We start from the raw sequence: 16,276 nt of genomic DNA, 5'->3' as shown, positions 1-16,276 counted from the left end.
GGAACAGAGTAGAAATGATCAGTGATGTGCTCAGACACTTACATTCTATCACTGCAGTATCTAAACATAAGTGGATTGATCTGAAAGCCAGCATAAAGAATTTAAAAAACTGAGAAATCTGGTATTTAAGAATACAAGTAAGACATTTATATGGCTACGTTTTTACATTATATCAAGAGGACCCTTCCAGTAAAGAAGCTGGCAGACACGTGAGGGGTGGAGGGATATATCCTCAGTTCATGGAAGGATGCAAGTCATGTCACCTCTACAAAAGGCAAATTCACCAGCAGCTCACTAAGAACATATCAGGGATGATCTAGACGGTGCTTGGTCCTGCTGTAAGGGCAGGGGACTGGACTTGATGATCTCTCGAGGTCCCTTCCAGTTCTAGTGTTCTATGATTCTATGATTCTATGATCAGCAATGAAGAAAAAGAGTCTTACGTTGGTCGTCTTGTCTCAAGTAAAGTCAATAGTATTTGGATTGCACTGACTATTGCAGATTCATTTTTTTCTTTATGAAAAATATTTGATAGTAGCTGTTCTATAATTTCTTGCCTAGACAGAAAATATTGATAAAGTTAAACATATAACTTTGTAAATACAGATAAGTGTTTACACACAGACAATTAACTATAGTGTTTCTTTGTAAAAATTACTCTTCAAGGAGTTGGTGTAGGTTTAGGGCCATTTTCTTATTTTTTTTTCTCTCCTCCCACAGAGCAAATTGATTTCCTTCATTTTTCTGACAGTTATTAGCCCACAGCAGCAGATTTAAGTGTTTTTTAAACCCAGGCTTCTATTTAAATTCAGGCTTCTATAAAGTGCAAGCGTAATGCATAACTATCAGACCTACCATGCATAAAACTGTGAGATACAAAATCAAATTGAGTTTGCTCACTTCAATAAATTTAGTTACTTCAGAGGAAAAAATATATTTTATTGCCTCAGTGCAATGAAAAAGTAATGCTTGTTATTTCCAAAACACTTCAAATAGCTAAAAACAAAGGCCACCACTCTCAGAAGTACAAAGCAAATAAATCAGAAGTCAAATTGTCCAACATACTTTTCTAGAGTTGCAAGCAGTGGGTCTGGTTCTGTACTGTTCTGTACTTGTAACATCTGGTCTCTGCTCAGGCGAATAATTTCACAGAGAGACTGTGATGCATTTGAATGCCTCTGAAAAAAAAAGGTCAAGTTTTTTGTTGTAAGAGTGGTACAGGACAACACTGTCTAAAGAATATTTCTCATCCCAGAAATTATGAAGTCATAACCAAAAATATGACCAATTGCCAAGCAATTTGTTATTTTATAGGGGAAGGTAAAGTTTTTTCAACACATTTCTAATCAAATACCTTAAGACTGGACTCCATTCACTGCCATAAAGATGGCAGAATAATACTGCTAGGCGATTCCTGCTATCCTCTCTCATCCCTTCAAGAATTTTGGGGTCCAGAATCTTTATGCACATGTGATAATATGTATGAATTCCATACATAAGCAAAATCAATAATGACATTCAAGTCCTAGTTCTGATTACACCATTGCTTTAAAATTTTCTGTCTACCCAGACAAGCCTATTAGAATCATAACTTCTTGTAACACAAAAGTAATTAGTAAGTTAAACATCTGGATCTTGACAAACATAAAACGAGTACTTACATCTTCATCTTGAGATGGATGTACAATTTCTACAAGCCTCTGGATAATTCTCTCCTCATTTAACCACTGTAAAAAGATTCAATGATATTGAAGAGAAATGTAATATTTTCCCTTTAAACCAGAAAAATATACAAAGCAAATTTGAGCACGCTGAAAAGGTCATCTCATAATTTCTTTAGTACCAATTTTATTCTTCAAATTAATGTTTTATATAATAAAAAAATTCAAAAGGCCTGGTATCTTTTCTGGAAAGCAAATGCAATTTATGAGAAAGGCATTGTATTTGCTTTGAGATAATGGCATCATACTTGACATGTTTGCACTATAGCTAGTGTGGCAGGGCTCTGGCTGTGCCTAAGGATCCTGCTCTTCTAGAGGATAGTGTTCAGAAGGGGTGGGCAAGATACGACCATCTGATCTGCCACACCCCTACCCCCATGTCAATTGAGACCTAGGGGCAGGGAGAGTACACTAAGTCTCCTCCCCCCACCAGGGGTGCTCAGCACCAGAGGGATCTATCAGCTGTTCAAAATGGCTGGCATTTCCCTCTGGGCACTGTGCACCCCTAGCAAGGTGAGGAGTGAGACACCTTGTGTGCTCCCGTTCCCCACAGGGGAACATGTGAAGTCTCCTCCCGCTCTCCTCCTTCTCCCCTCCAGGAGTGGGTAGTGCCTACAGGGAACTCTGCCTGAGGCTCCACCTCTTCTGGGACCAGCCCACAATCGTTACCAAAATTGGTGAAGGGACCATCTACAAATATTATTGCCCACCGTTGGTGGGACACTCCACACAGCTTCTTTTCCTAGAGGCAAAGGTCACAGCCTACTGAGCCATACTCATCACAATCAAGTCCATAATATGGGGTGAAAGCCCTCCACAGTCCTGGTCTCAGTACTCAGGGACAAACTCTGTAGTGGTTGGGAAGGGTTGAAGAGAAACCCAGGCTCTCCCACTATTTCAGGTTCTGGTCTAGGGACCGTAAGCCAGCAGTAACAGACATGGTTTGTTCTACTCCCAGACTAGCAACTACTTTTCCAAACTATCCCTCCCAGTACCTATCCTCTGGTACCTGAGTAGGCTATTCTGCTCCTCCATAGCACTTTGCCTTACTTGCAGATCCCAGGTCTCACTCAGACACTTCCTCTTCCTCTCAAATCTTTGGCTCCTTTCTTCCTCCAAACTCCTCGCATGTCTCTAAACTAACAGAAGAGGAGCCCTTTTAAACCAGTTTCAACTGGTTCTTCATTCACCCCAGGTGTTCTGATTATCCTGACTGCCTTAGCTCTGGAAGGTTCCTAATTGGCTCTGGGTGTTTCAACTGGCCGGATTGTCCAGACTGATTCTGGAAAGTTCCTGCTGATTCTAAGGCCAGCCCTTTGCCAGTTTACGTAGGGAACAGAGACTTATACTTAATGTAGGGCTAACATACTTCCTTTCTGACACTTTCCTGTAACCCTTTGGCCTGACCTTGTCACACTAGATAATGAATATCAAGGTTGAGAGGCCCTAGCTCCATATTTGCAAAGTTTTCTTCCTTATTTTCTAAACTTATAGGTAAAGAACTCTTTTCTAGGAGTAAAAACTACATTGCCATGGACCCGAAAAAAACAACATTTTCAGGTTTAGGATCTCAGAAGTCCTACTTTCACATACTAGCTGCGTACACAACCACAAACTTCAATGTACTAGTACAAATAGCTCAAACAGTCAATGCAACTCTCCAAGAAATAAAATGTTACCAAGTTATTAAACAGCATTCAAAAAATTAAAAATTCAGTTAGCAAATTAGGTATATTTGTATCCACACACAATGAAATAAAATTAAACTTTTGGAACAGACTCCTGAAGTATTAGATAAGTTTTCAAAAGTCTGCGGACATCCTAAGTACATAAAACAGAATAAAAGTGAGTTTCTCTCACCTAAACAGTAGGGATGTGAATGGCTAACCAGTAAGCCTCACTCTGAGGGTGAGGCATACTGGTTATGGTTAATCGGTTGGGGCTATAGCAGCCCCCACCTCTCATCCACTGTGGGCGGGGTTTTGCTCCAGCCCTACAGGGCCAGCTGCAGGGCAGGGGGATGGAGGCATGGCGCTCCTACCCAGCCAGGAGCAGCCCCCACCTGTGGCAGACCTGACCAGCTACATCATGGGCAGGGGCACTCTAGCCCAGCTGGAGCAGCCACTGCCCACAGCAGGACAGGAGAACCGCTTAGCCCAGCCAGGCTGGAATATACTTAACATGTAACTGGTTTGTTAAATGGGTTTTTACATCCATAATAAACAGATTAATATATTTGCTGATGAAAGACCCTTCATAAATGAAAAATTCCAAAGAAATGCAGAGCCATTAAATACCAGTGATTTTCTAAGTTTCCTTTTTGTGGATCATGTTATCTCCAGTTAAAATAATATTGTTAATTGAGAATAAAGATGCTATCCATGATGAGTTTTTTAAATCTTATGTTAAAATATCTTTTAAAGTTTTTTCATTAATATAAAAGGCTATTACTCATAATAACTCAAGTGCAAAGTATCTTGAGCGCATTGGAAGGAAGCTACTTTTGAACCTGCCTTTATATAAAGAGTGTACTCCCCTAAAGTGATCAGTTTTAATAAGCCCTTTTATAGTGGTGGTAATTTGCTAGACATTAAAGACATTTCCTCCATGAACACTAAATGTCATACAGCAAGTTAGAAAGGTTATTGGCAGCAGGTTGTATCCAGGCCTTCAGTCCACATAGGCTACATCTCCAATTGAATGCCAGAAGACCAATTTCTGGTCTGGTAATTTAGTGGGTCTAATAAAGACCCACTAATTTGGACACTGAGGGTGCCCCCAGTCAGTGCGGGTACTCCTCGCAATCACGAGGCATAAGAAAAGCAGACAGGAGCGTTTGCTCCATTGACCTCCAACTGTGAAGACAATGCCAAGGCAAGGCTAAAGCATATCGAAGATTCTAAAATGAACAATTATGCACTCCCCACCATAATGTTAAAAAAAATTAGTGGTATTCCTGAACTGCAAGAATTTTACAAATTAGAGAACTTGATTATAGATACTATGTAGTCAATTATGAGGCCTTAAAAAGGTCACACTGCATCGCGCAGTTATGCAATACTAACTCATGCACATGTTTAAATATTAGGTTTCCTCCTGGGGGGGAGGAAGAGAGACTTTCATTCCAGTTACAATGGAGATCAGAACCATCTATTACAAGAGACCCAAAGCTGAACTTTAAACATTGTCAAAGAAAAACCACCAACATGAGGCTTTCCAAAAAAGTTCTTCTTTACATGAATAAAAAACCCGATAGTTTCTCAGAGCTAGCAAAGTAACATTACTAAAGGAGTGTACACTTTGTTGCTTCTGTAGGAGACACTTTGCACACATCAAAGGCTCCCTGGATCCCTCTATTCTCTAAAACAATTTCCCCTTTTTGTTTTCTTACATCCAAAACAGAAGGCAGGTCTCAGAAGTATTTTGCTGGTACTGGTATCTACTATATATTTCAGAGTTTGTGCATCAGTCTTTTCCATCTGAGTCCATTTGTTCAAGAACTCCTCCTAAACAGTAAGAACTAGGTCCACCAAATTTGGTATACAGCTTCTCTTATCACAACTTAAAGCTAAATCGAGATTTGGTTGTGCCAAGACAATGGGATGTGCATGAAATGTGATTGTCTCTGCTATCACATCCCTCCCTTTCCATCTGATGAGAGAAAACTATACTGCAGAATGGACACAGAGGGGCAGCGAACAGGGGACAGTTATATCTCAAAATGACCACAAGGAGACAGCAACCAAGTGCACCCTAACTCTGAAGCTTGTGGCCTGAATCCTGAACCCCCTATACCTGCAGTCCCCTGCCTTGAAGGACCAAGCAACACTGGGTAAATCTTCTAGCATCACTATATAATAGTGGCAAGGTGCTGCTAACATAGATTGTGTTTAGTGTGGCATAGAGTGTGCTAGCCCTACCGCCACCACTACACACCAAAGAAATCATTTGTACTACATCTCAAAAAAAAATTCTACACCTCACCACACTCCTGACCAAGATAAATTATACGGTCATACATTTATAGTGTAGACCTGTCCAAGCAGAGAAATGCCATTCAGTATGGTGCCTTGATTAGCATAGCCACCAAAAGACAAAAAATGTAGAACCTGATCAATTAACAGAGGAATGGATTTTTCGGTAGGAAAGTCTAAAGAATCACAATTAAGCTAGTGCAAACTCCTAACATTTTACAAGCTAAACCAGTAACAGTTTTAAATTGCTATAAGTGGGTGTTCACACCTTAGATTTGCACCACTTTAACCACAACCTGGTCTAACACTAAGTTTTACCAGCATAACTATATTATCAGTGGGCTTTTTTTTTTTTGGTTAAAATATTTTACGCCAGCAGAACTCTTCTAATGTACATGTAATTATACCGGCATATCTTATTTCAGTTCAGTAAAGTGAAATAAGCTGTACCAGCTTAACTTCATCTACACTAGCTATACTAGTAGAACTGCATTTACAACAGAAGCTTTTGCCACTTTGACTATGTTGGCATAGTTCTGTTGATTTAACTAAGTGCAGACGAGACCTAAATTGGTTTAAAATAATTCAATTAGTGTCAAAAAATTGTGTAGACCAACTCTTAAAATGAAGTTTGAAATCCGTCTAACAAGGATCTGAGTTAAACAGATGTTAAAAACAAACTGGGAGAAGAGAGGTTGTGTTAGAAATTGCAAGTGTGATGCAGACTAGCACAACAAGCACGCCCTAAGTGTTCAACCACACCAATTATTATAGCAAGTCATAATTTTACTCACATTTAATACTTCTTGCCTGGGTTGTGGAGGTTCTATACAGGTCAGCAGCCTGAGCAACAAGTCCATAATAGCAGAAGTCCCTATGTGCTTTATAATGAGGTCTACAAAATCATGTTTTTTCTTTAAGAACTCAACAATCTAGAAGAAATAAGAAAAACAAGGTTACATTTTGTTGCAAGAACTTTTTATTTCCCCTAATAAATTAGTATTTCAAATATGCTCTGTTTCTCAAATTTCAAAGATAGTGAAGGCAGAAGAGATTTCTGATCAAAATGTTCAGCCATCTGGGCTACGCCTACACTGGCAGCTTCTTGCACAAGAACTCTTCCAGAAGAGAGCGTCTACACTGGCATGTGCTTTTGCGCAAGAAATGTGCTTTTGTGCAAGAGCATCCATGCCAGTGTAGATGCTCTCTTGCACAAGAAAGCTCGGATGGCCATTTTAACCATAGGGTTTTCTTGTGCAAGAAATTCATGTTGCCGGTCTACACTGGCCTCTTGCACAAGAACAGTTACGCAAAAGGGCTTATTTCTGAGGGGGAGCATCATAGTTCTTGCATAAGGAGATGTGATTTTATACAGTACAACGTCAGTTTACTTGCGCAAGAACACACGGCCAGTGTAGACAGGCAGCAAGTTTTTGCACAAGAGCGGCCGCTGTGGCGCAAGATCGTGCCAGTGTAGAGACAGCCCTAGAGCAGGCAATGCAAAGCTATGCAGCCTTTATAACACTGTATTTTTAAAATGAGTAAGGACAGTTTAAAGCACCGCAAGTAGATTTATGCAGCCTCCCCTTTAATTGGTAACCATCACATTTAACTGGTTACCCAATTAGACAGGATTCTACATCCCTACATCTAACAGGATTTACTGTTTAACTGGGGCCACCAACAATTTTGTGCAAACAATGTCAGTCCAATTTTGCACTACGTGAAGAAAAAAAATCACCACATACACACACACACACATAGTGTTCCAGGTAGGAACAACAAAGACAATACAGAAAAGCTACACAGACTCCACTTATACAAGAATAACATGTGTGGTAAGCATTGACAGGCCAGGGCTCTTCACTTATCACCGTGATAAAATTTAAGTATGCTTTATCTGCAGCCTGTGAAGAGCCCTAAACAGACTAGTGATACAGTGCTGTAATCAGAACCGTGAGCACAAAAAACTAATAAAGCACAGAATGGTGATTGTTACCAGTGCTAATGGTATCTACATTGGTGAGGATGGATTTGCATACACGGAAAAGGAATCTTATTAAAATGAGACAAATTGAAGATGTTATTTTCAAACATTTTGTAAAGGTTACACTATAAAGAATTTTTCCGACTGACAGTCGTCTGACAAAGTTAAGACACGAGAAGTCAAGAGTGTGTTCCCCAGATTCAGTTAATAGTCTTTAAGTGTTCATCTCTACTACAAAACTTTCAACGGTCATGGAAAAAGTGGTTGCTGATTTAGATACAGGCAGTCCCGGAGTTACGCGGATCCGACTTATGTCAGATCCGCAGTTACGAACGGGGTTTTTCTCGCCCCAGAGGACGGGGGCGGCGGGACGCCCAGATGCACCGTGGCTGTCCCGCTGCCGGCGTCCTCCGAGGCTTTGCTCCCCATCTCCCTGGTCTGCTGGGGGGGAGCGGGCAAGCAGCCCCCCCGCCCCCTCTCCAGCAGACCAGGCTTTTCTCCGGACGCCTGTGGTAGAGCAGCTGGTGCGCTGCCGGTTGGTCCCACATCGCCGTTCTGGGCGCTACTGGACCAACCCGGCAGCACCCCAGCTGCTCTGCCCCAGGAGTCCTGATTCAGCCGCTGCTGAAACTGACCAGCGCTGACTACAGGAAGCCGGAGGCAGAGTTGCTCTGTCCCGGGCTTCCTGGAATCAGCCGCTGATCAGTTTCAGCAGCAGCTGACTTGAGGACGCCTGGGGTTCTTAAGTTGAATCTGTATGTAAGTCAGAACTGGCGTCCAGATTCATCCTGTTGAAACTGATCAGCAGCTAAGCCAGTTCCGACTTACAGATTCAACTTAAGAACAAACCTACAGTCCCTATCTTGTATGTAACCTGGGGACTGCCTGTACAATTTTTAAAATGCTAGCCACCCAGAGAAGCATTAGCTCAATTATTACAGCTACTGAAGCATTTGGTACAAACTGAAGAGCTCTAAATATTTACCTGCTCTGGTTTTCTGCTGATAAGAATACTTAGCACCTTGCTGAAGAAACTGGCCAATAAAGGGTTGAGAGGGGATTCATTTAGTAGGAAGCTGTACAGTTTCATAAGTAAGGATTCTTCTTCTCCCAGTCTATCATTGATCTGCGAGACATCTGACGTAAGAAGCTCACAAGATATGTTTGGATACCTAGAAAAGGGACACCTTTTATCACATGCTTATAAAATAAACATCACACAGTAAAATAGGGAATCAAAAGTAAGGAATTTGGTGGGCTTGCTAGACATGAAAATAGTAAGGATGATAACATGTATAAAGTTGGGTAAAATTAGACTAAATATAAATGTACTGGTCTCTAAAAAGGATCAGGCAACACCATTCTCCCACTATACTGCAGCAGTACAGATGTCACAAGTTGAATGTCAGAAAACACAAATAGTATGGGGTGGTTAGAATATGCACTTTAACTACACCAATATCGCACAGTAAGGGTTGCAGGGCAATACCTCAGTTATTCAGCTATGTGTGTCTTTAGTTCAACATACCTTAATCCCTACCAAAAACTTAACTGCAAACCACAGCAAAGTATGGTGGTCTGACGTAACACACTATTTTCTTGAAACACTACTTATTAAGATGGCAGCCACATTATACATTTAGTTTTCAAATGATCTTCAGGTGCACCTGCTTCATGTAGAGTGCACTGAAATAGCATAAGTTATTTGGATAACTATAGCAAAGATAAAGAAAAATCTGAACCCTTTTTGCCAAACTCATGAAAAATGTTTCTTGGCCACATCTGCAGTTTGATCCAATGATTATACCATCTGCATACTGAAGGTGCATAATTAGAGATTACACACATTCCCCTTAGAGAGGTAATAGGACTTGTACCATTCATCCCCAGTTGTATCCATGGCTAGTGAAGACAAGAGTTTGATTAGATTTTGTGGGGAATATGCCACCCAATTAGTACAATTGTTTCTAACTATACAAAAAGGAGTAAGACTTTCAAGACAGTCCCTTGAGATATTTCATTCAATGCAATCTTCCCTGCTTTTTTTGGGCATCAAATCAATTTAGGGGCAGTTTTCTGAGCAAGAAAGGGACTTAACCATACCAAATGTATAAGCACTGGGGCTGTCAAGCAATTTAAAAAGTTAATCAATGGTAAGTAATAGAATACCATTTACTTACATGTGTTTGGATGCTTCCTACTTTTTCATCTATATTGATTTTGATTAAAACAGAATATAAAGCAGACAGTGATTAATGTATATTCATTTTTATTACAAATATTTGCACTATAAAAGGAAGAGTATTTCAATTCACATAATACAAGTACTGTAGTACATGAAACTATCAAGTACTCCATGAAAGTTGAAATTATAGAATTATGTGCAAAAAAAATGAATTCAAAAATAAAACTGGGTAAATCCTTAGAGCTTACAAGTTCACTCAGTTCTACTTTAAAAGCCAATTGCTTGAACAAGTTTGTTTACATTTGCAGGACATAATGTTGCTTCTTGTTTATATTGTCTCCCAAAAGTGAGAACAGGTGTTCGCATTCCACTCTTGTAGCCAGTACTGCAAGATATTCACGTGAATGCACTAAAGATTTGTCACTTCATGCTTCAACCACCATTCTAGAGGACATGCATCCATGAGTATGATGGGTTAATGCTAGATGCAATCCAAAGCTGTTCATTTTCATCATCTGTCAAATGCCACCAGCAAAAGGTCAATTTTCTTTCTTTGGCAATTCAGATTCTGTAGTTTCTGCTTCGAAGCGTTGTTAAGACTTCTGAAAACATGCTCGATACTTCATCCCTCTTAGATTTTGAAAAGCATTTCAGATTCCTAAACCTTGGATTGAGCGCTGTAGCTATCTTTAGAAATCTCTCATTGGAACCTTCTCTGTTTTATCACATCTGCAACAAAATATTCTGAAAATGAACAACATGTGCAAGAGCATCATCTGAGACTGCTACAACATGAAAAATAGATGGCACAATGCAGGTAAAAGAGCAGGAGACATACAATTCTCCCCCGAAGAAGTTAAGTCTCAAATTTAATTAACACTTTTTCAATTGAGTGTCATCAACATGGAAGCATGTCCTCTGGAATGGCAGCCAAATCACAAAGGAGCATATGAATGAATAGCATATCTATTATGTAAGTACCTTGCAATGCTAGATACAAAAGTGCCATGCAAATGCCTGCTCTCACTTTCAGGTGACACTGCAAATAATTAAGCAGCATTATATCCCATAAATGTAAACAAACTTGTTCTGCCAATTGCAAAGACAAACAAGAAATAGGACTGAGTGTACTCTCAGGCTCTAAAGCAGCAATGGGCAACCTAAGCTAGTTAGTGGCCCTCCATCTCATTAAGCCGCAAGACTGTTGTAACCAAGATGCTTTCCTGAGATAGGGTAGTTTTGCTAACTGCGCTTGCGTATCTAGAATTTACAGTACATGCCAACTGAACCGTAGCAGCACTCCAACTGTCTGTAGAGGGAGTGCACAGCTCTCACAATGTTGTATGACATCAGCACAAACCTCGCTTTATGTGCATGTCACTTCAATCATACCAATAGGAGGAAAAAAAAACTACGCAGATGAAAAATTAGTGGAATCTGGCAACCCTGCATGGGCAATGCTAAACAAAAATATCAACCACATTTGGCTGCACGCAGCCCATGTGCTGCAGGTTGCCCACCTGCATTTATGAGTTGTACTATCATGATAAAGAGACTGCATTACAGTACTTGTAGATGAACTGAAAAATGCTATTTCTTCTTTTACACTGCAAATATTTGTTTTTATTTATTTTATATATATAGTGATTATTTTGTTTAAAAAAATAGTGCCGGTACTCCAGGGGAAAAGTTGTTGAGCTGTGACTGCAGGTGTTGGTACTGAGTAATGGGCAGTACAATCACAAAAAAGCGGGGTGGGTGACTGTGACACTTTGTATTCTGTGTTGTAATTAAAATAATATATTTGAAAATGAAGAAGAAGATCTAAAATATTAATACATTTCAAATTGTATGTTATTAATGTTTAACAGTGTCATTAAAACTGCCATTAATTTTTAATCACTTTTTAACTAATCAACAGCCTAATAAGCATTAATGAGACTATGATAAGTAGCATAACATACCCTGAAAATGCAAGATTTACTATAAAGCAGAAGACTGAACCTTTAAATGCATACCAGTGCCAATACAGTCTGGCTTATAGGAATTAAATACTGATGCATCTGTATCCAGTGTTTGTTTGCTCATCTCTCCATCCCACCCTAATCTCACAGGTAAGTAGTATTTTCCTACTTGTATCTGATCTTTTCATCCATATCTTGAGGTGGTTCTTCTATAATAAATGAAACTAAATCTTCCAGACATTCTGATTTCAACAGAAACTCTATAAGTTTGCGATTCTGAGCTTTGCATTCCTGCAAAACATCCTCCTCATCCATCAGTTCCTTCAGTGTTACATCTTCTCTTTCTAGAAGTGTGTCTATGTGGGATGATGAGTGGAGATCAAATTTCCAAAACATGCTGGTCTGGACAAGGAGAAAAGCATATGCAAAGTGTTAATTTACTAATTTATTTTAACAGTTAACGTGTAGTTCTCCCTAGCAGAAAGCCATGAACTCCACTATATCCATTGCATAGCCTCCAAACCCAAAAGGAACCTGATGGCACAATGAAGACACCACTAATGCTTGAATACCACACACATTATCATACCTATATGGAATATAGCTGGGGAATTCTAATGTAGTTCAGGAGTTCTGAATAATAAGCCAATGTTTTAACTTATTAAAAAGTTAGCTAGATCTGGAATTTGAACATTTGAAAAGGACATGACATGTTAATGCTCTGTGAAAGAAAAAGTTAACATTCCTAATTTTTTAAAAATTTTTCTTGAACTATATTAGGGATATTTGTATAAAAACAGGAGCTGTGTTCATCAGCTGTTTATGTCCCACTTCAATCACAATCTTCAGTAAGAGTCAGATTCAGACAGTCTGCTGAGCAGCAGACAGGACTCTTTTCTTTTGGACAGAGAAGGGTTTCAGAAGCTTCCCCCAATACTGCCTAAGACAGGCAGAGTTAACGCTCTGGCACACGCACACATTCCTTAAGAGGCTGCAGAAGGAATTATTTTTGAGAGTCAATTTGCATAGCCACTCCAGCCAAAACACTTTATTGCCATGTGGATATCTACAAATTCATATTATTGCCTTAAGTGATCGTGCATATAAATACTGTTAAGGCAATTGTGATAATCAAAGAAGGAATTATAATGCCACATGGATCAAGTAAAAAAACCTCCTGCTTTTATGCATATATCTTTAGTAAACCAACGCAAACACACACTCTCCATCCCCACTCTGTGCATAACAAATTATGACTGTGGGATTTAAAACCACTACAGAGTTATTTCTATAAGACATCCTCTGGTCTTAAAGGAAATCCTTTTTCATCCACATACAATGAAGGAAGTAAACCCAAGGGGATTTAAAAGCTATAACCAGTAATTCAAAGGTTTTTGTCTGGCCAACCTGCATCTAATACCATGGTTTTAAATTGCATTGTCTATAGAGAACAGTATGAAACACTGAAATTTTGTAACAGGTACCTTTGTAATTAGAGGCCTTAGCACCAAACTTTTGCTACTGCAATATATTGTTTCCAGCAATGTATCTTTTTGAGGGATGAAGGGATATACAGAGGCATGTATATTTTTGCCTAAGTGTTCTGTGAACTATCCTTCTGGATTCCCAAAATCAGGTTTAGAGTTAGTTCACAAGGCAACAAACCCAAAATATGTATTATTCATTTATCAGATACCTCTTCCTAACCACCTACAAAAATTCAATTAAACATTTCATCTACAATAGCTAGAAGGCAGTTAATTTCCTTACAAATAAAATCTGTATCTATAGTAATTTCTCAAAAAAAGTTTAAGTATTTGGCATGTAGATCAAGTCTAGCTGACAGAATTCAACAGCTCACTGTGCATATCAAGGCAAGTATGTTTTCACAACACCTAACATAACAGGGCCATCAGGTGCTGTTACTACTAAATTACACTGTAGTAAGGATTTTTGTGCACATCATGCCTATTTAAAATATATTTAGCCAGGGCAATATCATTTTCCAGTTTAACACCCCAAAATAACCCTTAAGAATGTTTACAGCATCCAACAAAAAAAAATTAAACTGTTTCCTGGTTTAAAAAAAAAGTACTGCAGTCACTGAAACCGGAAATGAGTAAATAAAGTTTTAATTCAATATCGATCAGCATTTTGAATCTGAGATCCGAAGCAAGAATTAATAAAGTACAGACAAGATGTTAAGAATCAAATAAAGAACAATCTTCCATACCAGTTCAATTAGTAAGTTCACAAGAGTAGCTTGAATCCTTACATTTGATTTTATTTACAATAGATGTGTTAGCCTGTAATCTGATTTAAGTTTATTACAGAATTGCTTTTAAAAACATTGGCTTATTTGTGGTTATAGTACTGCAACTATTTTCTATGGACAAATAAAATAGGTATATTGTTGAAACAATTTCAATTCTATTACACAGAAACATTTACCGAAGCCCCCACAATTGATGCAAGTTGGTGCTTTTTAAATAGCAACTATTACAGTTTGGAATTTCAGACACGAATCCCTCTGCAATGACTGAGGAAGAGACACTTGCCAAAACTTCCTTTCAAAATCTATTTCAATAATGTCATTTAAAATTAATTTTAACAATGGAAAATAAGAGAAAAGGCATACTACTGCAAACATGTTACTGTGTTATTTCACAAACTGTCTCCCAGGCAAGCTGTATTAGGAATGCTCCCTCAATATGACAGGTGACGAGCAGAGATTATTCCATCACTTTCCAACAGGAGCCCAGGGTCCCTTGGAATAAGGAAAAATAAACACCGTAAAATGTGCCAAAAGGAAAGTCCAGGAACCCTGAAGAGAAGAGAACTTTTAAGCAAGTTTGACTGGCAGTTACTCAGAGGATGCAAACCAGTTCCAAGTGAGCACAGCAACTTTGAAAACAATCCTGTGATAAGTGCATCTCTACTGTTAGTTATCTTCTAGCTCCTTCCTTCTCACCCCCAAAGATTTGTATTATTTAACAGGAAACTTTCAAGTATGGTTAGGTAATTCTACTCCCATGACTACTGCAGGAGCAGAATTAGGCCCAATGCGCCAATAGACCAGAAACAGCCATTCATTGTTTGGCTGAAAAATCTAAAGAGCAATCTCCAAAGCCCAATTTGGACTCAAAGTTCATCTCAGTGTCTGGTTTCAGTACTGCTATCAACTCCTGAAAATATGCTAGTTGCTTTCAACTCAAAATAAAAAAATTGAGACTTTAAATATGAAGCATGCTCAAGAGTAAGTATCAACACAGGCAACTGCTTCAGCATAAATACTTAAGAGTCACTCAGACTTGAGAAGGATTTGTTAATAAAAAGAATAGCATGGTATTCGACAGCTGGCAAAATGGCTCTAAAAGCATAACTGAACAAGAGAGTCACATTTATAGGAACAGGTTGAGTCCTGGGTGTGGCAGATGTGCGCATTTTATTAACGTTAGATGGAAGCCTTCCCATAATTAGCTGATTTTGATCCTCTAAGAAATAAAATATCCCCATATATGCCATAAGATTCAGATTTCTGTGTTTTCCAACAAAAACTTTGAATAAACTAAGCACTTTAAGACAAAATGGTTCCTCTCAAATTTTGTAGAATCTTGCTAAAAGTAACAAGCCTGTGGCAGAACTGGGAACAGAATCCAAGTCTTAAATAATAGACTGATTCCTTGCATGCAATTTGATTAGTCTCTCTAACTACATCCACTGTAAAAAGTCAGCAATGTTAACCAAAATTTGAAAGTGCACTGAAATCTACCAGAGAAGCAAAACCCTAAATAAGTGCAAAGCATTATTAACCACCACATTTTTTGATTGAGTAACTAAAGGCCAGAAAAATGAATTCTCTTGTATAGGGAGCACAGCAGCCTCAGCAGGTTCCACAGCCAGACACAATGTCCTGCATCTGCTAATTCGACAGAATCTCTTTTTAAATTAAATCTTAATTTTTTAAGTAGTAAGATGGAGATAAGATGTGCAGGTTAACTACATAACCTACCACATAAGGACTGAAAAAGATGCATCTCCCCAGGAGGCCCTAAAGCAGGAGCAGGCAAAAGGCCCTCTGCAGGCCCCATGGATCTGGCCCCCAGCCACCCTGCTACTGCCCCACCCTCAAGTGAATCAGGGCTTGGGGGTGAGGGAACACGCAAAGTCTCCTCACCACCACAAGAGCGCGCAGCAGCTAGAGACACATTCCAGCTATTTTAAAATATCTGCATGTACCTGTGGCAAGGAGAAGCTTTACACGCTTCCTGCCCCCGGCCAATCAGGGCTTGGGGGCAGGGAGCATGCGAAGTATCTTATGACCTGTCTCCGCCCTGCCAGGGGCATGCAGCAGCTAGAGACAAGCCAGCTGTTTTAAAACTGCCACCGTGTGTGACTCTAGCCATCTCGCACTCTTGCAGGGGCAAGGAAACTTCGCACGCTCC

General features: G+C 39.3%; 1 protein-coding gene across 10 annotated transcripts in view; it reads right to left on the bottom strand.

Annotated features, from left to right (window-relative positions):
• Window positions 1–16,276, bottom strand: part of PPP6R3 (protein phosphatase 6 regulatory subunit 3) — a 144,496-nt gene that overhangs the window by 86,167 nt on the left and 42,053 nt on the right. For 8 of the 10 annotated variants that reach the window (XM_075928324.1, XM_075928323.1, XM_075928320.1 and 5 more), the window contains 7 exons: window positions 14,470–14,598; window positions 12,001–12,233; window positions 8,668–8,854; window positions 6,490–6,627; window positions 1,662–1,727; window positions 1,066–1,178; window positions 444–557 (listed from right to left, as the gene is read on the bottom strand). In XM_075928324.1, coding sequence (XP_075784439.1) covers window positions 444–557; window positions 1,066–1,178; window positions 1,662–1,727; window positions 6,490–6,627; window positions 8,668–8,854; window positions 12,001–12,233; window positions 14,470–14,481 — 863 coding nt within the window. In that variant the 5' untranslated portion in view covers window positions 14,482–14,598. The remainder of the gene's footprint in view (window positions 1–443; window positions 558–1,065; window positions 1,179–1,661; window positions 1,728–6,489; window positions 6,628–8,667; window positions 8,855–12,000; window positions 12,234–14,469; window positions 14,599–16,276) is intronic. The other 2 variants (XM_075928327.1, XM_075928329.1) reach the window with 1 other exon arrangement.

The sequence above is a fragment of the Pelodiscus sinensis genome, chromosome 4, assembly GCF_049634645.1.
Source record: "Pelodiscus sinensis isolate JC-2024 chromosome 4, ASM4963464v1, whole genome shotgun sequence".
Taxonomy (NCBI): Eukaryota; Metazoa; Chordata; order Testudines; family Trionychidae; genus Pelodiscus; species Pelodiscus sinensis.
This window is presented reverse-complemented; position numbering and strand designations above follow the sequence as displayed.